We start from the raw sequence: 25,747 nt of genomic DNA, 5'->3' as shown, positions 1-25,747 counted from the left end.
TGCACTACACCAATAGGAAAACAAACCTTTTGTGTGAGGAGTATGCAGGTAGGTTTGCAAAGGATTTATAAACCCCAAACCTATCTGGAAAGCAATGGAGTGCTCTACTTAGGGGACGCAACCAGGGGGTTACAGGTAGTGTGCTGGGGTAGCAGAGGAGCTGGGATGGAGAGGAGGAGCAGGGCGGGACAGCTCCAGAGGTGGAGACAGTGGGTTGAGTGGAGCAATCACTGATTGGCAAGATGTTCTTTGAAGTGAAGGGTCTTCAAGTCTTTCAAGTCTGAGATGGAGTGGGAGAGTCTTGCCTGCATTTGTTACTTGTTCCCGAGACAGGGTGTGTAGCTGGAAAAGTCCTGTTTGCAGTTTGTCCTCCTCTCGTGGTCCTTTGTTCCCAGTCTGGCAATGTTGGAGCTTCTGGTGATAAGTCCCTTGGCCAGGTAATGTGGTGTTTTGAGTAATTCGGTTATGGAAACATTGCATCCACAAATTACTTTCTGGGTTTGCTCCAAGCACATATATTACATTAGGAATAACCACAAGCATGCCCCATCACATCCCTGGGCCACAGCCTAATTTTCTCAAGTACAGCTTCCCGTGCACTGCCTCATGGACCTGCTGTTTCCTGGTGCAGAGGGAAGCGCAAGGCAGATCTAGCACAAGCCAGAGCAAGGATCTTATTTTTCCTTACGTATGGTCATGCAATTTCTGAGAGGATTAGCAAATATATTCCTTCAGGTACAGTTTATTGTCACTTCCTCGGACCTGAGCTTAGTACTAACATTTCTGATGAAGGCTCCAGTTGAGCCTATGCACTCATGCCTGTTAGGGAGAATTCTCATAAATGTGCTAATTTCCCTTACCTTTTGAGACCCCCAGCAACTTTTCAGGATTTCTAGGACTTTAATTTTTCCTGAAAAGAGTGTGAGCTTTTTTCCCACGTTTGTGGTATTTGGATATGGAGTTTTAGACAACTCGATAGGCATCAACCTTTTCTTGTGTGTCACACAGCACCCTCAGTGCAGTGGCACAGGGATGTATTTTAGATTTCCCAAGGTTTAAATACCTTCTCTGGGACTGACTACTGTGTCCCAGTGAATGGAAAGTTAAATTGACTTTGCTAGTCTTTTTAAATTGCTAGGCCCAGGACACACTGCCTTATGGCAGAGTGCTGGAGGGAATACCTCCCTATGCCTAGAAAACTCATGTAGCCCTCAAAAGCGACCCTTTCCTCTCAGAATGGCTGGTGGCAGTGGTGTTACCATGATTTCCCCGACTGCTAGCTGAAATCCACCGGAGCCATGTTTTTCAAGATGGCATCTGATCCCCCTCTTTAGAAACCGGTTCCGATCGACTTTTTTCACCATTCTTTTTGGAAAGGTCCTTCTGTGTCTGTGAGCCAAACCAGGTTTGCTCCCTTTGTTCATTTGCCTTTGGCAGGGTTCTATACTGAAGCCTCCCTCTGGCGCCTGAGTGTCTGGGGTGGACAGGATGTGAGGGAGGTGCCCGAAACTCCCTGCGTTTAGTCTCCTAGGAGGCCTGAATGTACTCTGGCGTGATTGGCTGAATGGGAGAAAACTGTTTAAAAGCAGTTCTCTGGGACTTGGAAGGCAGAGTCGACCACTGGAACGAAAGAACCAAAGACGAGCTGAAGGAAGACTGCTGCTGCAACTCCTGGACCATTGGTTTGCCCGGTGAATCCCTGCTGCAGGTCCGAATTGCCTGAAACGGAATCGTACAAAAATGTTGACCTGGGAATTGCGACGGATGAAAATAACACCACATATATTTGTGGGCGGGTTTAGAGTATAATATTAATATGGGGGGGCGCAGGGGGTCTCCCCAGCATATATATGTGGTGTAAAGGGTTAAAAAAAAGTCTGCATTTTCGGCCGTCGCAATAATCACATAGTTCCCCTGAAACTCCCTCGACAGAGAAGCCCCTTCAAGGAGGACTTCTTCCCTTGAGCTGGCGGGAACAACTGTAAAGGCTGGAGGGGGGTGTCTGTACTTCTGCTCTCTATATGGTAGAGGGGAGGCACAGAGGACCCCAGCCTAGATTCTCTATTCGGTAGCTATGGTCGAGCAATCAAGGCCTAGCTTCTCAGGAGGTGATGCAGGCTGGTTCTTAAGTACAGTGTAGTCCCCAAGCCCCCACAAAGGAATGTCCACACACTGTATTAGTTAAAACACAGTCTTTATATAATTCATATTCAAGGTTATACACAATCACAATAACTCACTTTGTGCTTAGTTAATCTATAATGGCAAATATATACAGTTCTAGAGTGGTACCTCAATTATTATCAGATATCAGTAAAATTCATCAACTATACTCTGGTTAAATGTCACACAGATCACTTAATAAAGGCAACCAGCAATAGACATAGGAGGAAAGCAGTTGGTTAGAACAATTGGCAGAACACTGGGCTCTACCGTTAAACATAGTTCTGTGTGGAGATCCCCCCACCTGGGAAATCTGTAAAGTAAAGATATCTCCAGTCCATATATTGTTCTAGAAGTCTTATTTCCTTCTACGATAGCTCTACAACCCCAATGTACCCGGAATAGCAGAGTTCGTTGTTGGGTCATCGACGGATCCTTCTTGAGCAGCTCCCTTTAAGGCAGGAGCCATGGATCGTCGAGATCCCACGAGGAAAAGGGTTGAATGATGATGGTGAGGTGGCAGCTTCATTCCTAGCAGTGCTCGTCGACGACGGAGCGTTGGCGTCCTGCAAAGAAGACGCATGCGGGGCACCTCGGTGACGATAGTTCAGGACTGCAAAGAGATTGTGAAGAACTGTGGCCCAGCAAGGGCGTCGAGTCGTCCGGCGTCTCTACAGATGTCAGGTGGCGGCAAACCCACCGGCGGCCTCGAATTTCTCCAGCGGGACAAAGTAGTCGACCATGCAGGTTAGTGTCCTTGGATCAAATGTTACTTAGGTAAAGAGTGCATGGCAGCCCTGGTCGGCGACGGCGGTCGTCGACAGTGATGGACAACAGTGTACGGGCGCTTCTTCTTGTGATTCCGCAGCGGTCCCTGTCTCCGTTCGGCAGCATGTCGTAGGTCTGTCTACCAAGGAGCTTTGGCAAAGATCAGCTGGTGCACGATGGTCCCTCGTAGCTCGGGAAGAGGGCGCTTAACCAGGTCCTCTCTGGGTCAGTCCTTGGATACACAGCAGCTTTCAGATTGTGAAGGAGAGCAACAGCAATTCTTCTCGTCCAGCAGGGCTTCAAGGTCAAGCTTCAGTTTCAACTCCAGTTTCTCTTCAGCTTCTGAACAATTTCCAGTGGTGAGAGGTCCCCAGATATAATATTCTGTCTCTCATCCACACTACTGGGTCACACTCAGCAGCCAATCATACAGAAGGGCATTCATGCAGTCAGTCAGCCAATCAGGCATAGAGTGCATTCAGGCCATACTCCTCCCTCTCAGACGCTCACAACAAGGAATGTGTATTGAGACAAGTACCCAGCCATTCAATACTACACACTGCATTCATACCAGTTTCGGGCAGGGCTGTCTCAGTCATTATGTCAAACACCAGAAACCAGACATCCACAACAAGAAGTGCATATTGGTCACACACTCCATTCACCCAGGTCCCACCCACAGGGTGTACCCACAACATACAGTCCCTGGGAAGGCTCCAGCCAGTCTGGCCTAGACTTCACAACAACACCATATATGGAACTTCCACCCAACAGCCAGTCAGGGGGAAGGGACAGAGTCAGGGCTTCCCAGGACTTTGGGAAAACAAGGTAACAGGCAATAGAAAGAAAGAGGCCACAGGGGCCATCTTGTTTCCTATCAGGAATCAACTGATTCCAATGGCAGGGCCTGGGTATCCCAAAATGGAGGATACTCAGAGCACCTGTCAAATTCAGCATGGAGCTGCCACCAGCCCATACCCTGCTCTGTGGGCCACATACAGGTGCCCAAAAGCATACACTAGGGGCACAGGGTTGTACCTCCACCCATGGGTGCCATAAGGGTATCCCATGGGTTTGTACACCAAACCAAAAACAGGAAGAGCTGCTCTGCCAGGAGTCCCACATGGACTCCGGGGCAGAAAACAATACATAACACAAATGAAAAAGGACTACAGGACAAGGACAGGGAGGCCCTGTCCCTCCAATGCATTTCCAGCATCACAACAATGAACTCACAAGCCACCTCGAAACTATCTCCATACTGGTCAAATTTTCTTCAGAGTGCTGTTGGAAACAGGATAGCCAGTTAGAAGGATACCAGTTTGTGGACTTTAAGGCACTCACAACTTAAACCGACGTTTTGCAAAGCTTGTTGATCCGTCCCCGTGCAGTGCAGGAACCTCCCGACATCCTCTCTCTTGTCCCCACGACTGAGGATCAGGAACAACAAGATCTGCATGAACTGCCAGTAACCACTGCCTCAGCTACAGCTTTTCTTCATTCAAAGGTACTGTGCAAATGCGGTAGAGAAATCCTCTTTGCTGCAGTGAAAGTTTGTGAAACTTTCCCAACTTTGGAGTCTTGGTCGCTCCTAATCCGACATATATCTCTTTTTCGTGCAAACTACTTCTAAGAACATAGGCAAAGACTTAACCGTTTACTACCAGAACTGTGCTATTCTATCCAAGACACTGATCCAATCATCTTTGGCCCATGCCTATTGAACTGAACTGCCACTTGTAGTGAACTGAAACCATTTGCCCTGCCTATGAAAGTAATTGTGTTTGATTCGTATAACCTTTTTCTTTTTACTCCTTTTGAAAGTTACCGAAGTGCCATTTTTCTCCCTCTTCAGAGGAGCCTAACTTGCTCAGAAACTTATTGGTTTGGTACTGTAGTGAATTATAGTGTGATATTGAGCTGCTTATTACTAGTGGAATGTTTTCTAACTAACTGTGCCGCAAAACAAAGAGGTGGGTTTCCCCTACTTCGCTGGCAGAGGGGAAGCAGCGATCAATATAAATGAAAAACCAGCCAGCGGAATGAATTGAAGATACTCAAACAGGTCGCTAAAAGGCCACCAAAATGGGGGAGGACCCCCAAGGGTCACAACACAGATCAATCCACTAAGAACGAAACAATCGTTAAAAATACTGTATTTATTTAGAATTTGTACTCGTTAAAATAAGTATTAAATCATCTGAAGTTCTGTACAAAAAATATGCAAAGTGACAACATTAATGTATCAATCATAAAGTGCATCGTGTAAAGTGACTGAGTGCTAGTTTCACTGTTGGCTGTAAGTGAAAAAGTCAAAGAAATAAATCACAGTAGACCTAGATGCTACTAGATTGATCCCAAAAAGGGGTTTCCCGTGCGAGCGAAGAAAGTCATTCGATAAGGGAAACCACAATCGCCTATTCAGATCTGAAGGCAAAAAGCCAAAAAATAAATCAACAAAGGGCAATCTAGTCACTAAAGGATCATGCGGCCAACCACAATGGTTAGTTACAGCACTGCACAATATAAAGCGAAAGAAACGCTAAAATTAGCCAAGGGATGCTATGCGTCAACTACTCTTGTGTCAGGACAGGAACAATGTGACATACAGTACAATAGACCTGGAACAATTACCAGATAGTAGTTTCGATGGAGACAGCACGTCTAACTCAAAAGCCGACGGTATCCATCTTCATCAGGACGTGGCATTCCCGTAGGCGTCATAATTCTTTGAAATTTATCTGTGTCTTAATTTACACAATATATTTAGAGAACAATGTTAAACATTTCACAATGTATAAAACACACCTAAAATGTAAACGCAGAGGAAAAAAGAAAAAAGAAAAAAAAATAGAAATTTTAACAGTTACACCAACAATGTGAAAAATAGACATATAAAAGTGGATGATCTGTGAGTGAATCCCAAAGGGCCCAACCCGTTAACCATAGCTCAATTGCGTCATGAGGTCTGAAAACAATGTTGGAGAAAAGATATTTACCATAGTCTCAACCAATTAGGCTGGTCCCGGAATCCTGTCGATAAGTTCAGGAAGTATTAATCAGGCCGTGCCATAGACTGGGTCTCTATGAATTAGACCTAGATGTAAAGGTATAAAATCACACATAAGAATGTCTCCAAAGGTTTATGTACAGTGAAACAGGAGTATCCAAAGTGGCAAATCCAGCTACATATAAAACAAGATGTAAAAAAAGATAATGAATCCAAAAAAGCAAAAAGGAAAAGAGAAGGGAACCATTTATGTCCTAAAAGTGCAATGGGAAACAAAGCACCTCCCAATTGGAATACCATATATGTAAAATACATATCAAATATAAATGTAAAAAATAATAATGAAAAGCAACAACATGCCATAGCCGCGGCAAAGTCAATAAGAATTGTACCATATAAGTGGTGGAATAAATTCACGTTATAGAACAACAGCCAAGAGATTCAGGCTGTCAATTGATGGAATACACCCTCAGGGACTCAAAACGCAACGAGGTAGCAAATATATTTGACAGGCTGACAAGTAATGTCACATAACCAGAAGGACCTATCTCACATCATGAAAGGTTCATTGTATCTAGGTGGATGAGATTGCCCTCTAATTAAGTATACGTGGGCACTGTGCAGTATCTCCCAGCCAACGCAAAATCCACTGTCAACATTAGTATCTGGGAGTCCTGTTGAACACTGATTGCCATTCCTCCTGAGCGTTTAATCCGGATATATGACTGAGTATTATATATCCACCAGTGTTCGCGTGAGGCAAGTCTATTAGCCGTAGCATATTGGTCAGGCCCTGAGACACGCTCTAGGCACCACCATTGTAAGTCCTTACAACTATGTTGATACTCAATAAAATGCCCCACTAAGGGCAAAGACAAATTATGCATTCTAATCCGGGATCTGTGCTCTGAAATCCTCAATTTTATAGGTCTCGATGTCTTACCTATATAGGACTTCATACAAGGGCACGTTATAACATAGACCACATTCTTGGAATTACATGTGGTGTGGTCCCTCAATTTCCAAGGCTTGTGGTTAATGGTGATGGTGTTGGTAGCCGTAGTAAATCCGCACTGGCAACACTGCCCACACGGGTAGTGGCCAGTGACCTTCTCCATGCCCCACATTTGAGTGATAGTTAATGGTGCCTTGGTGGCATACGACCTGTCCGCCTGAGATAGCCAACTCTTGAGGTTCTTTCCCTTTTTGAAGGCATACATCAGACGCTCAAGGTCTGCTATATTCATTTGGAGCAGATGCCAATGTCTGCGTATAGCCTTCTTAATCTCCGCATGGTATGTGCTGTAAGTCATAGCGCAGACCATGCGTGAGTGGTTCGAATTTGCACAAGTGTTTTTGGCCAATAGTACCTCACGGTGTTGGTAACGCGCCCTTTTACGTGACTGCCACAGTATATGCCGAGGATACCCTCTCTTGCAAAGTCTATCCTCTATAGTGTTGGATTGTGTCACAAAGTCCTTCTTGTCGGTACAATTCCGTCTAGCCCTGAGGAATTGTCCATAGGGGATGCTTTCCCTTAGGGATTGGGGATGAAAACTCTCAAAATGTAAGATCGTATTACGGTCAAGTCTGTTGTAATTATTCCATCCTTTGTTTTTAGTTGGAGATCCAAAAAGGAAATAGTCGTACTGCTGGTAGACATAGTGAACTGTAGATGGTCATTTTGGGAATTGATCCATGTCAAAAATTAATCATGGTTTCCCTTAGTTTTGTCCCAAATAATGATGATATTGTCTATATATCTCTTATAAAAAATGATGGATTGCTGGTAAGGGTTGGAATCATCAAAAATGGAGACCTTTTCAAAGGCCCACATAAAGAGGGTTGCGTAATTGGGAGCAAAGGCTGCGCCCATTGCGGTTCCCTTCACTTGTAAGTAAAAACTATCTTTGAACCTAAAGTAATTTTTAGTTAGGGCAATTTCTAGCAAATCTACAATAAATTCACTAGGAACCAGCTGCAGGTCCAGGAAAAATGTCATAATCAGCAACGACTCAGACTGTGGAATATTTGAATATAACGATTCCACGTCTAAAGTAATAAACAAATTATTAGCAGAGTCAAAGGGAAGGCTAACTAACTGTGTACATACATTAATATTGTCTTACCAAAAAACCTTGAGTAAGTGTTTGTTTGAACCACTCTGTTTGCAAGTCCTTTGTGTAACACCTTGTACTGCTCACATTCCTCTTGAGGCAAGCCTGGCTGCTCAGCCCTGCTTCCAGAAAACGTATACCAAAGGTGAGAGTGTGCGTACACCTGTAGTCTTAATTGTGTGTAGTGTTCCCAACGGGTACTGCATGTAATTCTGCCTAACAATGCCCTCCTAGACTTTTGACTTGGAAGACTGTTTTCCTAGTGGCTATAAATTCTGCAAGAAGGATGAGTTGCAGGCCCTTTACTACATGCCACCATATGCTGTCTTGTCTTGGGAGAAAGTCACTCTCTGGGTGAGTGAGGCCTTCATTTGCCTCCAAAGTCACATCTGCATTTCATTGATCCCATAGGATTCAGCTGTCAGTGTTTTACCCTCCTCATCACACTTCTAAGAAGGAAGAGAGGTTTCACAGATTGGAGCCCGAGAGAGCCTTACGCATCCGCCTTGATAAAATTTGAGAGTTCAGACTGGAAGATCAACTATTAATTGTCTATAATGGCTCTAGACGGGGTAAAGCTGTATGGGAACTAGCGCTGTGCAGTTCGATAGTGCTTTGCATCTCAGAATGCTATTCATTCGGAAGAAAGGAAATACCTGAAGGCCTCAGGGCCCATCCTCCCAGAGGGATGGCAACCACCACTGCACTTTATATTGGGGTCCTAGTTTTGGACATTTGCCAGGCTCTAATCTGGTCATCATTGCATACCTTTACCTCCATTTTGCATAGATTCTCTCTCTGGTCAGGATACTCGATTTGGCAACGCGAACCTCAAGATTTTCCCTTATGTAGTTGAATCCTTTCTGGCCTTGCTCTCTCCACCTTCAAGCTTTATATTACTGATATTAGAGTCTAATTAAAAGGAGGAATCTGTGGAAACACGCTATCCATTAGAAGAACAAATTGCTTACCTCTGGTAATGTTCTTTCTGATGGACGTTACCCCCACAGATTCCGCTTCACCCTTCCATCCTTCCCCGTTGATGGAGAGCTACCCCTGTTCCTTGATTATTCCCTTATATGGCTGATAATAGAGAAAATAAACTGGGGTCATGGGGGTGCTGCGACCTGCATATGGATGCACAACATCATGTCTGGTGTAGAGGAGAGTTTGTGTTGAGGGATCCTGACGCTGAAGTCTTACAGCACCCCCTGCTGTGGTTAATGTTTTCCATGACCCAGCTGATGCTGCAGGAATATATCTAAGATGAGGAATCTGTGGGAGGAATATCCACTAGAAAGAACATTAACAGAGGTATCTAATTTGTTCTTCACTGTGTCTGTCTGCTGCTGATCGTGCTCGGCTTCCTGAAACCTGTCTCTTTCTTAAAGGATTTTAAGAATGTGGATTTTATTTCCAAGTCCCTATCTCAGTTTGGTCATGGAACTTAGACTTCAGTTTTCAGTAAGTGATCTTGCTATACTTCGACTTATTCTCAGATGGTTGTGAGCACTTGTATTTCAATTCCCGGTATGCAACATCTTTATGCTAAGTCTCTTTCTTAGAGGGTTCCCGAATATAGCTTCAGTTCTCCGTTTGCAGTCATGCCCATTCTCTTCCTCAGAGAATCCTGGGAACTTAGACTTTAATTCCAAGCATGCATTCTTGCTGTAATCGGTGCCTTCCTCACAATAATCTGGGTATGTGGAGTTCTGTTTCCAGGACTTCAGTAACATATCATGTCGATTCCTTTCCTCAGAGTATTCAGAGGGATTCCCATTCAGGGGATGTGAACTTCATTTCCGAGGGACCCTATTTTTAGAACTCGTTAACTTCTTCTGTTTGTTTGGCCCTTATGTTGTTGCAATGTCGTTCAGCATCTGGGAGTCTTTACCGGTCGAGATCTCTCACTCCTGATTCTCCCTAGGCATTGGCAGTTGGCTCTGCATCTCAGCTGTGGGATTTGATTTGATTTGATTTTGAGAATTTCTAATGCACACCAAACTGAATCAACTATATAGGGGCGCTGATGTAAACTACTGGATGAACATTCAGAGTATCAGTTCTATATGCAATTTGTATAAATGAAAGCAGCCTATCTGAAAAGAGAGGTTTTCAGGCTCTTTCTAAAAAGTAATAGGGATTTAGAGGATCTAATCCCTGGTAGTTGGTTCCACAATTGTGGACCAAACGCGCTGAATCTTCCATCTCCCCCAGAGATCAGGTTAGACCTTGGCACAGACATCAGGAGCTGATCTCTAGACCGTAGATCTCTACTTGGACAGTAACAAATGATCTTATCGGCAAGGTATCCCGGGGCAAGTCCGTTCAAACATTTGTATACAAGGCATGCCATTTTAAATTGAATTCTGTCCTCTACCTTAAGCCAGTGTAGGGATCTCCCGAAAGCAATTCATGATCCCTTCTCTTCAGCTGTCCGATCAACCTGACAGCTGCATTTTGGGCTCTCTGTAATCTGGCTAGCTGCTTGGCTGGAACTCCTGCCAGCAGGCTATTGCAGAAGTCCAGGTGGGGGCTGGTCATGGCACCCACCACTGCTGCATGATCTTCAACTGTGATGAAAGGGAGTATGTTACACAACTCTCGAATTGCATCGAAAACTGCTTTAACTCTTGGCCCAACCAAGAAAATCCAGACCAGAATTGAGAACAAATATGGAATGGACTGGAATTGTTCCTGCCAAACAGATATCAGACACCCTACACCTGACTACCAGCCCCAGACAGACTTGCAACAGAAAATGAACTGAAACTGAGAAGATACTGCAGGGGAGAAGGTGAGACACAGAAATCCTCCACAAACTGAATAGAAGCAAAATGCACCAACACATGAAGAAAGCCTCAAGGAACATGAGCAGCCTTGGACCCCTGGCACTATCCTGAAAATTCAGATTGAAGGGCGCAAAGCTGAGAGGGTTTTATTTAAAGCTTTAAACTTACATAACCCAAACCCTGGGGAAAGAAAAGCCACAGATTGGCCTGTAGCGTCACGGGAGCACTGGAAGGGGGAGACAGAACCGGTAAGAGAACAGTAAACAATAAGAGGGAATGACAGATGGTGTGGGCTGTAGGGGTGATGTCACTAGATGTGGAGACAGACCGAGAGACCAGGAAGAAGAAATATGAGAGAGAGGTGGTCTGAAGAGTTGGTGGCAGAGTTGAAACACAGTGAAGGTGAGGAATTGGTTGAGAGAGAGGGGTACCAGTTGTATGTAGTGTAGTGGTAGAAAAAAAATATGGAGCGCTTCATGAATTTGTGTGCCGTGTGGGGCTGCCTCTCTTGGACAGAAGAGAGTTCTGCGCCTCTTGATTGGCTATGCTGCCGCCACACTTCAACGTTCTCTCCGCCTTCTCGTGCTCTGCAGATTTTACCTCCTTTTTTTCTCTCTCCTGTGTTGCCATTATTGTGGTGATTTGATAACGCAAAAAATGTTGAGAGGCAGATGAAAACCTCATTCATGGCGTCTGCCCATCCCCCGGCTCTATACCGTAAAAGTGAGGTGAATATGTCATTCATGGTGTCTGCCCCTCCCCCACCTCTTTACCGCAAATATGAGAAACGCTATGCACTAAGGCAACCATACCAACCTTATCCTGGAACAATACAAGAAGAAATAAACAGACAAACGCAAGTAGAAATGAACATGCTGTAACTGTAGATGACAAGAGCAAGTGACCTCACTGCTAAACTGACACATGAGAATACAATGGACAAGCAGATATGCACTCACCATGAAGAAACATGAACACCAGGTCACATGTGCATTTAGAAATGAGGAATTTTGCTTGCACATATAGACATACAGAATAAAACCATCAATCTATATGCTGAAACGCAAGACAAACGATATACACATATAGCTTGCTAAACTTTGAAACGCAACAGTAATGAGTGGCCATCTTGAATAAAATGGACGGCGAAGCCACGTTAGAAGGAATGGAAATGTTCATAGAAGCCTCGAAGCTGCAGCTAGATTCGATCTGCGGAATTAGCTGAAATACAGATTCTTTCAGGCCAGGCAGTGGATGAGCTGCCTCCTTCCAAGGTTACTGTGAAAGAAGGGATGTTGGAATAGTTCAGAAGAGAACAGAAGATAATAATTCACAAGCATAAGACATATTTCTTTTATTAATTAGAAGCTTAATACTGTACGAGCTATAGCTCGACCAACCCGCCAGTGACTAGAAAGGGTAACAGCACCCGCATTAATAGGAGTGAAAATCACGGTAATAGCTGGACAAAATAAGTAAAAACTGTGTTGCAAACACTTTGTGAACACTGAAGTTTAGAAAGGAGGGCAGACCATTTAGAAGCCACTCCTTGTCCTGACGATGGCAGGAGCAGGATTTGTTCATAAAGCAGAATTTGCCATTTGCTTTGACTATTTCCATCATTGGGAGCAGGATGTCCTGGCCTGTCTGCTTCGCCTTTGCTAGTATCTTTTGACAGCCCATTACAGAAGATGTTTTATCTTTTCGATGAAGCAAAGGTTCAGATGGCCTTCACCAGCTCTTACTAGTCAGTACTTTGCTATCCATCTTGTATGAAAAATATCATTTACAAGTAGAAAGGAGCAGTGTTAAATTCAACCAGCGTTTCATAGTATACATATGAGACCAGGCTGATTTCTTGAGCATGCATGGTACGTGCTGGCCATAGAAATTCCCTTTATTACCTCGTTTTTCTACTCCTTTTTTCACTTTCCTTGTTCTTCATGGCAGCATCCATCCCTCCCATTACTTATCTCACCCCATCCTTTGCGTTCATTCTACTGGAACCTGTCCAATCGTACCTATCCCCCTTATTTACACCAACCCGCCCACTTCAAACCAGCTCTCTGGAACACATGCTCCCTTTCTTGTAAAACTCATTCTACTCTTGAATAGTTTTTCCATTTTAATTGCTATGATTTACTGAGACCTGAATCTCCCCAATCAACATTGCTACCCCCTGCTGCTCTTGCTGCCACTTCTAGAGCCTTTACACATACCCATTGCCCATCTCCCTGCCTGAGGGGGAGAGGGTTGGCATTCTCTATCACTCCTCTTTCTCACTTTCCTCTTCTTCTCCTGATCTTCCTACATTTCCACCCTTTGAGTACCAGTACTTGTTCTTTAAAGGTCCCTTTTCTGTGTTCCTCCTTTTGCTCTACCGCCCTCTGGCCCTGTTACCTCCTTGACACTTCTTTCTGTTCTTTTGCCTTTTGATACTCCTATTATCCTCCTTGGAGACTTCAACGTCCATCTTTCTTCGACTCACTCTTCTGTCCTAGTCATCTCCATTCTCAAATCTATCTTCAGTCCCCTCTCCTCCCTCTCAGATCTCTGGTTCCTCGTGATTCCTTGATTCAATGTCACTTTTGACCACTTCTGTTGCTGCTCTCCCAATCTACTTTTCTGATCACATCTCCTTTCTTTTTCCATTATTCCTTCTCTCTACCTTCCTGCTCATCCGCCAATTAACTCATTTTGTCGCCCTGACCTTCATGCCTTCAATTCCTCGCTGTTTATTTCTACATGCACTTTTTTCCTCCCCCCTACAGTGTTTTGCATCTCTACTAGCAAACTCTGTTACCCCCTCTCACTTCTCCCCCCTTTCTGTGCTACTTGATGCTCCACAGCCGACAACTCAATTTTCTCCTACCCGGAAGCCTCCTCATCCTTGGCTTACTGCCCATCACCGCTCTCTATGGCACAATCTTCGCTGAGCAGAACGTTGCTGGTGCAAGTAATTTTGTGGACTCGGATTCTACTACCCTCTCCTCTCTTCACTCTGCCTTCAACACTACTCTTCTCTCAGCAAAAAAATCCTATTACTCTGACCTTCTTCATTCCTATTCTTCTGATCCTCGTCGTCTCTTCCAAACTTTATCTCAAATTCTCTTTCCCCATCTCCTGATCCTGATCTTTATTCTTCCCTTTCCGTTGATGACCTGGCCCTGTACTTCTCCTCCAAAGTCACTCTTCTCTGTAACACTATTCCCTCCTCTCTATCTTTTCACTCCTTCTCTTCTGTGCCCCCACCCTCTATATCTCTGTCTTCCTTTACCCCTTATCTCTGATTCTGATACTGCTGCTTTGCTGGCCAAGGCACACCCTACCTCTGCCCCCCACGATCCTGTCCCTTCCACTCTAATTCTAAAAGTCAATGCTCTTCTTCTTCCCTTTCTCACTCCTCTGTTCAATACATCGATCTCGACCTGTTTTTCCTTTTCCATTCAAACATGTAATTATTCTTCCTATTCTTAAAAAAACCCTCTCTGAACCTTTCTCTTCCTTCCAATTTCCACCCATCTCCCTTCTTGCTTATCTTTCTAAATTGCTGTCTATTCTTTTTTCTTTTTGTGTTCCTTTTTTCACCGCACACATGGTGCTTTCTCCCCTCATGTTCCCGCTTGTTGGCTTGTTGCCCTCCCCCACTTGCCCTCACCCCACCCTCCATTGGCTGCATGCCTCCTCATTAGTGCAGCCCCTAGGGCAGCCCCACTGCCCGTGCAGCCCCTGCGCCAAAGGAGCCTGAGGCAAAGGTCAGCTCCTAGACTGTGTTTGCTTGTATTTGCCGGTGGAGCATGCAGCGTAGCCATCAACCAGCAGCAACTAACAAAGTAAGAATGATGCGGGCAGGGGGAACAGCCGTTACTGCTCCCTATTGAACTGTCCCAACTCTCGTATTACTCCTTTTATCATTGCTTTAGTTTGTTGCACATCACCCACTTTTGTTAGTTGTCCATTTTGGGCACTTAGGCCCTATCCAGCTAACTAGCCTATAAGTGTTTCTGGTTGTTCTGATGTATGTTGAAACTTAGGCCTTTTCCTTCTAGCTACGAATCTCGCATCTATGATTGTTTACCTGCTCAGATGTATTTTGAAAGCTAGGCCTTTTCCCTCTATCCAGGAATCCTGCATCTAGGTGTTTCTACTTGTTCTGATGTATGTTGAAACGTAGGCCTTTTCCTTCTATCTAGGACTCTCGCATCTATGGGCCTCATTACGACCCTGACGTTAAGGGTTTAACGGTGCCGTAAAAGGTGTCGGCGCCGTTAAACCTTTAACGCCTGATTACGAGGTCCCTTTGCGGGACCCGACCTTAACGGCTGGTTTTTCCAGCCATTAAAGTAGGTACCCGCAAAGGGACTTTGGTGCTAATAACGGTACCGCAATTTGCGTTACCATCATTGGCGCCTTCCCCATTCCCATTGAGCCCTATGGGGCAAAAATGGGAATGGGGAAGGGCCATGGCGGCACGGGGAATAACCGCCCCACCAACCTCGGAATGGGGTGGTAATTCCCCATTCCGCCATGGCGGACACCGGCATGGACCATGGTGCTAATAGCACCATGGTCCTCCGCCTGGGTCGTAATGTGGCCCAATGTGTGTTTGCCTGCTCACACATATGTTGAAACCTAGGGCCTCATTAGGACTCCGGCGCTAAACCATGGTGCTATTAGCAGCATGGTCCATGCCGGAGTCCGCCATGGCGGAATGGGGAATTACCACCCCAATCCGAGGTTGGTGGGGCGGTAATTTCCCATGCGGCCATGGCCCTTCCCCATTCCCATTTTTGCCCCATAGGGCTCAATGGGAATGGGGAAGGCGCTAATTACGGTACCGCAAATTGCGGTACCGTAATTAGCACCAAGGTCCCTTTGCGGGTCCCTACTTTAACGGCTGGTAAAACCAGCCGTTAAGGTCGGGTCCCACAAAGGGACCTCGTAATTAGGCACTAGGTGTTTAACGGCGCCACTGCCTTTTACTGCGCCGTTAAACACTTAGCGCCTGGGTCACATTGAGGCCCTTAGACTTGTTCCCCTGTATCCAAGAATCTCACGTCTTGTTGTTTTTGCTTGCTCTGATGCATGTTGAAACATAGGCTTTTTCTCCTCTATCCAGAAATCTCGCATCTAGGTGTTTTTGCTTGCTCTGATGCATGTTGAAACATAGGCTTTTTCTCCTCTATCCAGGAATCTCACATCGAGGTGTTTTTGATTGTTCTGTTGTATGTTGAAATCTAGGCCTTCCCCTTTATCCTGGGCACTTGAATCTAGATGGCTGCATTGCTGCTGTGTTGAAGTTGGTTTTGTGCTAGTCCCTCAACAACTTTCGGGCCTCACTGGGTTCCCTTTCCCTCCTACTCTCTTCTCTCCCACATCACCCATTGAGGTCTCTGAACGGCTCTGCTCTTTGAGAGCCTCAACCTCACAGGTGTTCCCCTGCTCCTCCTGAACTTTCAAGGACAAAATAGCCTCTGTTGCCCCAGCCTTGGCGGATTCTGCGATCACTCTGTGCCCCTGGCTACCTCCTGCTTCTCCTCAAGCACTACCTTGTGCACCCTCTCCTCTAAGTGCAAGTGAACCGGTTCACTTGCACTTAATGTATCCTTCTCCTCCCTCCCGCCTGAGCATGACCCTTCCTCCCCATCCTGGACTCTCCTCTTCCCCTTCTCCCTCTCATTTTTTTACTGCACTTGCACGCTCCAAATTGTCTCATGACCTAGAAGGAACGTCATTGTTTGTCTTCTTCCCTGTTCACCCCTTCCCACCCTTCCCCTCTCCCCTCTCCCCTCTTCCCTCATCTCTGTTACTGCACTTGCACGCTCCGAATTGTTACATGAACTATTAGGAACATGTTTTGTTTGTCTTTTTCCCTGTTCCCCCACCCCCAACCTTAACCTCCCCTCCCGCTCTCCCCTTCATTCTTGTTACGGCACTTGCAGGATACGAATGTCTCAAAACCTAGTAGGAACGTTATTGTTGTTTTTTTTCTCCCTTGTACTGTCCCCTCCCTTGTCTTGATGCACCTTGAAACACCATTTTGTTGTGCAGGCGCATTATAAATACCCAATAAATAAAAATAAAAATGAATGCCATCCTTTATTCCGCTTCCCGATTTTCAATCTGGCTTTCTCCCCCACCACTCCACCGAGACTGCGTTCTTTCTGTCTGTAATTCTCTACAATCTGCACGCTATACTAAACACTCCTTTCTCTTAATTCTCTTCAATCTGCACGCTATACTAAACACTCCTCTCTCTTAATTCTCTTCAATCTGCACGCTATACTAAACACTCCTCTCTCTTAATTCTCTTCAATCTGCACGCTATACTAAACACTCCTCTCTCTTAATTCTCTTCAATCTGCACGCTATACTAAACACTCCTCTCTCTTAATTCTCTTCAATCTGCACGCTATACTAAACACTCCTCTCTCTTAATTCTCTTCAATCTGCACGCTATACTAAACACTCCTCTCTCTTAATTCTCTACAATCTGCACGCTATACTAAACACTCCTCTCTCTTAATTCTCTACAATCTGCACGCTATACTAAACACTCCTCTCTCTTAATTCTTTGATGCTGTTGATCACTTTCCTCTTCTTCCCTCTTTCTTCACTGGGTTTATCCAGCCCTGTACTCAATTGGTCTAAATCTTATCTTTCCAATCATACCTACTGTCTCTTGGGCTGTGTCTCTATCCCTTCCTCTCTTTCATGGGACCCCCAAGGCTCTGTCCTGGGCCCCTTCCTTTCTTCACTTTACACTTGTCCTCTTCCGGCTAACATCTCTTCTTTTGATCTTTCCCACATCTCTATACGGAAGACACTCAACGTTTTCTATCCTTCTCCTCCTCATATGAGGCTCACGCTACTATTTCATCCTTCTTCTCGGCTATTCATTCTTGGATAGACCCGACTACTTGCTATCAAACTCCTCCAGAACCGAGGGTCTGTTCTTTCCTGCCTCTTCCACCCCCCCACACCCCAGTTCTATTTCCTTTCCTCCCTCTAATCTACCTATCTGTTCTACTACTCAGAATCTTGGCATTTACTTAGATACTTCGCTTTCTTTCACTACCGCATCTCCTCTCTCTCTCGTTCTTGTAGAGCAAACCTTTACAATATCCGCAAAGCAAGACCTTTTCTTTCCTTTCATGCTGCAAAGTTCTAATTTTCTCCCTCTTCTTTTCCTGACTTTTCTATTGCTCATCCCTGATTTTTGTTCTCCTGTTTCTCGTTTATGTCCATTCAAATCAATTGCTGATTCATCGTTCCGTCTCTTAGTTGCCTTAACCCCCAGGACTATCTCTCCTGCTCTTTCCTCTCTGCGTTTACACACATTTCAATCTCGGCTCAAGTTTAACTTTCTCAGTTTAGTCTGCAGATCTCTCTATAATCTTCCCCCCTTATCTCTCTTCACTTGCAATGTTCTATTCTCATTCTCTGTCTCTTCCCTCACAATCTCTTTTTCTTACTGCCCCTCGCCCCCCCCAACCCTGCGCTCAGTCCCGTTTCTTTCGCTCCTTCTTCCTCTTAGCCCCACGCCACGGGAAAGCCCTCTCTCTGGCCCTTCGCTCTCTCTCCCCTTCTTCTCTTTGTTTCGGATCCACCTTAAAGGTGATCTCTTACCCTCCTACTTGTTTTGACCTGTTTCCTCCATGTTGACATTTTATGTACCGTTTTTATCCCATATAGTGCTTTGCCGTAAAGCGCTATAAAAATACAAATAAATACAAAATACAAATAAATAAGCATTCAGAGCAAACATTGAGCTGGCTATTCTGACAGACTATATGAAGAATTGTGAGTTGTCTTCATTGACAAACCTACAAAAACATGCATTAGCTATGGCCATAGGTCTGGCTTTGCAGATGCAGAGGTTAAGCAGTTTTTGTATTTTGGGGGCTTTTCATGCAATCTTATCGTTTTCATATACAAAGCTAGACTTTTGGCTTTGCAGTGCTTATTTAATTTGCATTCTGGTAATCGGAGTCTTGCATTTATAGTGGAAAATTCAAACCATAAGTACCACACTACAAGTGACAAACTACTATATGAAGCTCTTTCACTAATTAAAGTAGCAATTTGAACAGTGTGCACTAAAGGATGGGGGAGATGTTCAGATAATAATGCTACAGTTGATTGTGGTAGGGGCATATAGAGATCTAAGGGGGAAAACAGTGGAGAGAGCCATGGAGTTGTGTTTCAGTTGACTCTTAGTGATGGGGTCATGGGTGGAAAAGATGAAGCCAGGTCAAGTGCTGAGAAAGTAAGCAGGAAGATGAGGGAAGAGAAAAGGAAGACTAGCTCAGCAATCACATCTTGGATGCAGACCCATCTTGCTGTGATGTCACCGCGGAATCTCAGCGCACATACCTTTAGCAACGCTGCTAGAAAGTTCTGAAGGAGATCTTCGCTTTCTGGGCAAATCCTTGGTGGGCCTCTTTACTTCCAGAGTGAACAGAAATTGTGATTTGTTCTTCTCCTGGGAATTTCTTCTGCATTGATTGTTGAATGGAAATGAAAATTATTTCATTTGTTCATGTGTCTGCCAATACTTTTGAGGAGACTGGGGAAGTCTGAGTACAATCTGATAATAACCGCTCTGGACTGGGTCCAGGTAACGCGGTTCCCGGAGCTACTGGACATGTCCATCTGCCCTTCCTGGTGGCTCCCATCGAGGGTGGACCTGATCCCCCACTCGAGGGGTTGGGTCCTCCTTCTGAGTATTAGCAGCCCCCACCTTCATGCTTGGCTGCTGAGAGGCTCAACTATAAGGAGTGGGACTTGTCAGAAAATGTCCTGTGTGTGATTCTACCCACTCTGAGGTTTGTCATGCACTTTATCTATGCAGGTGTCGCGAGAGAGGCCTGGGACCTTTGAACTGTCTAACTAGCTCTCTACTGCATTCCCTGCTTTCCTTGGCACGGATGGGCCTGCAGATTGGCACTGGCCGCCATTTCGGTCTTTAAAAGTACCCCCGGGCTGGGCTTTGTTTTCATTATCCTGACTGTGATCCAGTTTCTGGAAGGTTTGTTTTACCAGTCCCCTCACGTCACTTTGTTACTGAGTGGGATTTTGATTTTGTTTTGACTTTTCCTATGGGAGCTGTGAGACAGGCATGGTATCGAGCGAGACGCAGGGCCTCATTATGAGTATGCGGGTCCGGTAACAACGGTGCCGGTAAGCTACGGCACTGTTTTTACCGGACCGGCATACTCATAATGAGGCCCTGTGTCTCGCTCGATACCATGCCTGTCTCACAGCTCCCATAAGAAAAGTCAGCTACGGAACTGTTGTTACCGGACCATACTCCGAGTTCTCAAAGTGGGTGCCTTTCCGCCTGCCAGGTCTGACCTGACGGCCGGAATGGCACCTGCTCGCAGACCTTGACGGATGAAAATGCACTGTTGGACCCACTGCCGGTGCATCCGTCCTCCCCATTCCCATTGAGTCCAATGGGACTCGAATGGGAATGGGGAGTCATTTTTCCTGGAGCCCGGCAATGGGCAATTACCGCGACTGTTGGGGCTGTAATGCCCCGGTAAGACCCCATTGCCGGGAGCCGGAACAAAAATGAATCCGGTGGCAGCCGTGACATTTTTACTGGCATGGCTACCGGCGGGGTCATAATGAGGCCCACAGACTCAAAAGAAAACTTACATTATCAAACTTTGTAGGGTTGGTGTAATGCCTATCTGGCCCTAACATTAAGGGGGTTGTTCACTCAACTGAGGTTTCTTAAGGCCGTTGATGTCCATAAGTCTAAAACCAAAGTTCATCTGTGTCCAAACCTATGCTTGCCCTCACTCTTAAACCATAAGTGATAGGGTATCTGCTTAAAGGAAAAATGATGATTCAAAAGGAAACGTAAACCACAGCTGGTTTCAAGTAGTCTTAACAATAGGTGTAATCCTGCCAGTTACTAATAGCTCAACTCAAAAGGGTCGCCCTTGGAACCTCCCACGTAGGGCTCTTGCAGTGAACCAATAAAGTTCACTGGGTCTCTGGGTCTCTTGGGGGTTCCCTTCCCCAAGCTTTGATCTTTCCAGTTCCAACCAAAAAGTCACAGTTCCTGGTAGGCCTCTCAAGGTTCCCTTACCCAAGTCTAGGCCTCTCTTCACAAAGTTATGCAATGTCTTTAGTGGGCCTCTTAGGGTTCCCTTCACCCAGGCTTAGGCCCCTCTGGGTCAAATGATTCACGGTTTCTTACTTTACAATTCAACTGAGGATTCACAGTTCCATTTAGGCTTCCCAGGATTCCCTTACCCAAGCATAAGCCCTTTCTTACGAAGTTCACCAATGTCTCTGATGGGCCTCTTAGGGTTCCCTTACCCCAGCGTCAGGCCCTCATCCCAAAGTTCAACAATGTCTCTTGTGGGCCTCTTAGAGTTCCCTTCCCCAAGCCTAGGACCCTCTGGTTTCAAGCAAACTAAAAAGGTTCCTCCCGTCAGGATGTACCTTTCACTGTACAGTTCTTTCATGGGGGTAGTATCAGAGACTTTCAAGAATGCTGGGTTCTTTGCTCCTCCCAGGTACGGCCACTCTGACCTCTTACCCCTCTCCTTATTCTCCGCACTTTTTTCTCTTCTGTGCCTCTTTCACTCTGTCCTTTTCTGCGTTGTTGTATGCACACCTTCTTTTCCTGCTGTGCACCTTTGTGTCTGCTTTTCATCTTTCAGTGCCTCTTGCACACTTCTCTTTACTTTCCACCGTGCTCTCCTGTACCTTTTTTTCCTAAATGTGCTCTATGGCACCCTGTGTGTTTCCTTTGGGTCGCTTGCCCCCTTTTCTCAGTTTTGGGTTGCTCTCACCCTCTCATTCTCATGATGGGCCATTTTCCTTTCACTGTCTCTGTACTGTCTCTCTCTCTGTTAAGGGTTGCTTGCGCCCATCTCTTTTTCGCACCCCATCTTAGCTGCTTTCGTGCGCCAGTGCACTTGCTCTGTCTCTAGCACACCTTTTCTTAGAATTCTGCTTTCTTTCTCTTGCCGCTTTCAAGCTTTTGCTTGAAAGCGGCAAGAGAAAGAAGGTAACCGCATTGCGGTTACCTTCTTTTTCCGCTTTGCTGTCTTCCCGCTTTCGCTTCACCAGGCTCTTCCCCTCACAGCGTTCCGGCTCTGGCCACCTGCACGCTACTCAGTTTCTCTCTCTGCTTTCGCAAAACTCATCCACAGTAGCTGGGCGACGACAAGCAGGTCAAGTAAGTTTCCATGGGTTTGGGTCGAGGTCAGGGTCTCACCACCAGCCCCTCGGATACCCCTGGGACCCGCACACATCCCATGGGAATGAGCACTGGCCTAACCAAGGCCGATAGGCAGCCTTTCATCCTGCTCCGGCTCCCTAGATACACAGCTCCCTTGCCACGCTGCAGCACTTTACACACACTGGGCCAGCGTCTCATTGTCCCTCACTCCAGCGGTTCATCCGGGCTCCTCTTCTTGCTGCTTTTTGCTCCTTGGCCTCCTGGTTCCATCTAGCATCCTCAGCTCGCTGAATGCTTCTGGCAGAATCGTCCTTTATATATTGTAGGTGAGAGCTACTGGGATTCAGGTGTGCACAGTTGGGAAAAAGTGCCTGACCTTGCCTGGGACAATTCAAAGGTGTTGGACGGTAGGCCTCACTTTGTAGCCCTATATTGTGTCTATGGGTAATCTTCATTATTCTCAGTCGCATCTTCCTCATCCCAGTACTTGTTGGAAATGGGGATGGGAAGACAGGTTATGATGGAAATTTATATGTAGGGGCCAAATCATTATAAGGTGATTGATAGAGGAAAAAGGGGAGTCCCCTGCCCTAGGGTGATTTCCTTTCTTGTTGGTCTAAGCCAGTGGAAGACAAATAGGAGTTTGGGTTGAAACTATATGTCTGTCTTGTCTGGCCCTCCTCCTTGTCTGCTTTTTTTCTACTGTGACACTTCCACCTCCTTCTTGGATTAGGGATCCTGGTACCTAAATACCCCATGAAGGCTTCTGGGACTTGCTCCTCCTCGCCTGCCATCCCGTGGGAATGCAGCAGCTCATCTGGGGTACTCCCACAAACAACCCCGGGTTCCCCTACCTAGGTGATCTTCTCTCGATCGTCCACCCCCAGGGTCAGGATCCAAAAGCGATGGCCCTTCCCTGGCCACCTGAATGGAAGATCCCAGGGGAATAGGTGGGAGAATAACAGCACTCTGTGTGAGCTAATGCCTTAATGTTCTGTTAGACTGCTCACTCTTAATGTGATTTTCTGGGTGGCTGTTACTTCTGTGAGATGTGAGTGTGTGTTCCAGGCTCTCTCTGTTAAACCTCCTCACTTGGTGTTCTCCAAGGAGAAGGTGACTTTGAGAATGAGATGACCCTTCCTACTCAAGTTTGTGTCGGACTTTCACTCTATCAGAAGATCCACCTTCTTGTGTTTTTTCTCCACCTCATCCCTTTATGTGGAGGAGAGGTGCCATCAACTGGGCCCTGTGTGGGCCCTCTGCTACTGTATCCCTCAGATGAGCGATATCGGGAAAGAGAAACAGTTCTTTGCAGGTTATGCTGGTGGCCATGTGGGCAAGCATGCTACTAAACAGACCCTGTCCAGATGGATTATTCTCTGCATCTCAGAATGCTATGATCTGCTGTGAAGAATGTTCCTGATTGTCTTGAGGCATGGCTGCCACCTCGACCTGCTCAGGGCAGTCCCTGTCTTGGATATCTGTCAAGCGACTATATGATCTTCGTTGCACAGGTTGGTTAACATTACTTGCTAGATTCCCTGTCAGGGCAGGACGCTTGCTTTTGTTGAGTGTTTCACCACAGTTTTCTTGAGTAGGTGGTGTTTTTTCTTACCCTTGTACCATTCCCAGATTTTTGTAGTGCTATGGGAGTCACGTGGTACTGCATATACTGGCTTCACCGTTGCGTTCGGTGTCTGGCTCTGCAAAGGTGCTGATCTGAGTCGACGCAGCACCTCAATACGCCCCCTGTTTGCTGAATAATTTCCCAGAGTCAGCTAGTGGTGGAGAGAGAATATCTAAAATGATGAATCTGTGGGAGAAAGGACTCATCCATCAGAAAGATAATTAAAGAGAGGTCATTTGTTCTTTCAAAGGAAGGGGCAGGGGGTGAAATCAGTGGATGTCAGAGGGATGGATGGGGAGTGTTTGTTGGGCATTAGGCAAATTACACTCCCTTTAAAAGTTAGTTGAAGAGGATGATACAAATCATCAGATTTATATGAAGGGCAGCCAGGGGAACTGTGCTTAGGAGGGCATTCCATGATTCAGTTATCAACTTCACAGAGAGTTGAATGGGATAATGGTTGAAGTTGTCTGTTGGAAATCATTATTTTTGCAAAGGGAATGGGCATTCCAGAGTCCTACTCTGAGTTCCATCTGAGAAATGTAAGAGGAGGAGGGAAGCAGAGATGACATTGGGGGAGACGAGAGCAACACTTAGGTTGGGAAACTTATGGGTGCAATGGCTAGCGTTGTTGGGTGAGCAATGCTATCTTTTAGAAGAGGTGTTAAGGATAGGGATTGGCTGGGACTACTAATTTGAAGACTAGATCCGTGGTAACATTTAGAGGGGGCAGTTGCTACAGTCCAGAGGAGAAGAGGATATGGAATGGCTTGGATTAATGACAAGAAGACTAGATCAGTGGAAACGTTCAGGGTGGGGGGCAGTTGCTAAAGTACCCAGGATAGGTGTAGGGAGTGTGTGGAGAATATGATGGCGTGTAGGAGTATGATGATGGTGATGGGAAATCTAGCCGCAGGCAACCAAGGTGCAGACATGTAGGCTTCTAGCTATTTGGTGGAAACTTGAGAAAGAAGCACTGTGCATGATTTAATGGATCACTATTCACCTAATGTCTGAGCCTTGAATGCTATACTTTGAAGTTAGAACCTGTTGTTGCATGGGTTTCCGGGCATCAGCGCTCCCCTGATTAAACCGAACAAGGTGCATTTGTTATTTAGCAAATTTCACATGAGTTTGATGTACTATCATAACTGTGTACATTTTCTAAGTGCCGTGGTCAGAGATTCCATTATAATGGGTGGCAACAACCTTATTCCTGATAACGTTATCCCTGCTGCTCTCATGGAAATGATAAAGTCATATTCTGGGATTTTTTCAGGAGGAAGAAAGCAGAGTATAAACCCACAGCTGTTCCTAACCAAAGAGGACTGGGCATGCAGTATATTTTCATGTTCCTGGTTGAAGCACGTAAGTAACATTTTCACTATTCAAGTTTTACTGTTAATGAATGAATGTTTCTATCAGTTCGTTCTAGATACTCAATAACCTGCTGCCAGTATATTTGTTTCTCTATATACTGAAAATTGACTTTGCTGGATCCCTTTGTAATGTAATATGAAGTGATTTTAAATAACACACCTTCTGCCATTCTGGCAGCTGCTAAGCCTGGCAGGGGAGGTTTACGTTAGTAGGAAGAGAGGGAGTAGCAGGTAGGAATCCGGAAGGATTCAGGCCAGGAGTGCTTGTGTTAATGAAAAAGACATTTATTGAAACACACAAAGCCATAGAACTGGGTTGTTCCACATCCATGTCAGCTCCATTTTTACGATAATAAAAGGTTGCTCTTGTGATTGCTGCTGACATAAGATGTATGTTGTCAACAATTTGGGGAACTTTAGTACTATTTTTCATACAATGTTTACACCCTCTACGCTGCCAGTATGCAATGTTATTGGCTGCAATGCATGATGGACAGCATTGGGAACCAAGCAGAAAGGCTGACAGAAAGCAGATTGATTTAAATGTATGTTTTTCTGTCAAAATCAGTAAAAACAGACAACAGGGAGCCTTAATTGTCGTGACATGAAACACTTGTAGATGTGATTTAATCCTCGGGTAGAAGGCATGTACTTTGTTGCTGTTTGTGGGTATCACGTTTTAAAC

At 45.5% G+C, this 25,747-nt stretch overlaps 1 protein-coding gene across 1 annotated transcript in view; it reads left to right on the top strand.

The window, feature by feature from the left end:
• The window catches only part of LOC138514391 (sodium-coupled monocarboxylate transporter 1-like), a 987,363-nt gene that overhangs the window by 848,601 nt on the left and 113,015 nt on the right, over positions 1-25,747 (top strand). The window contains exon 14 of the mRNA XM_069629873.1: positions 24,963-25,051. Coding sequence (XP_069485974.1) covers positions 24,963-25,051 — 89 coding nt within the window. The remainder of the gene's footprint in view (positions 1-24,962; positions 25,052-25,747) is intronic.

Source organism: Ambystoma mexicanum, chromosome 12 (assembly GCF_040938575.1).
Source record: "Ambystoma mexicanum isolate Mex_15411 chromosome 12, UKY_AmexF1_1, whole genome shotgun sequence".
Taxonomy (NCBI): Eukaryota; Metazoa; Chordata; class Amphibia; order Caudata; family Ambystomatidae; genus Ambystoma; species Ambystoma mexicanum.
The sequence above is the reverse complement of the archived record's forward strand: the minus strand, read 5'-3'. Positions and strand labels throughout refer to the sequence as shown.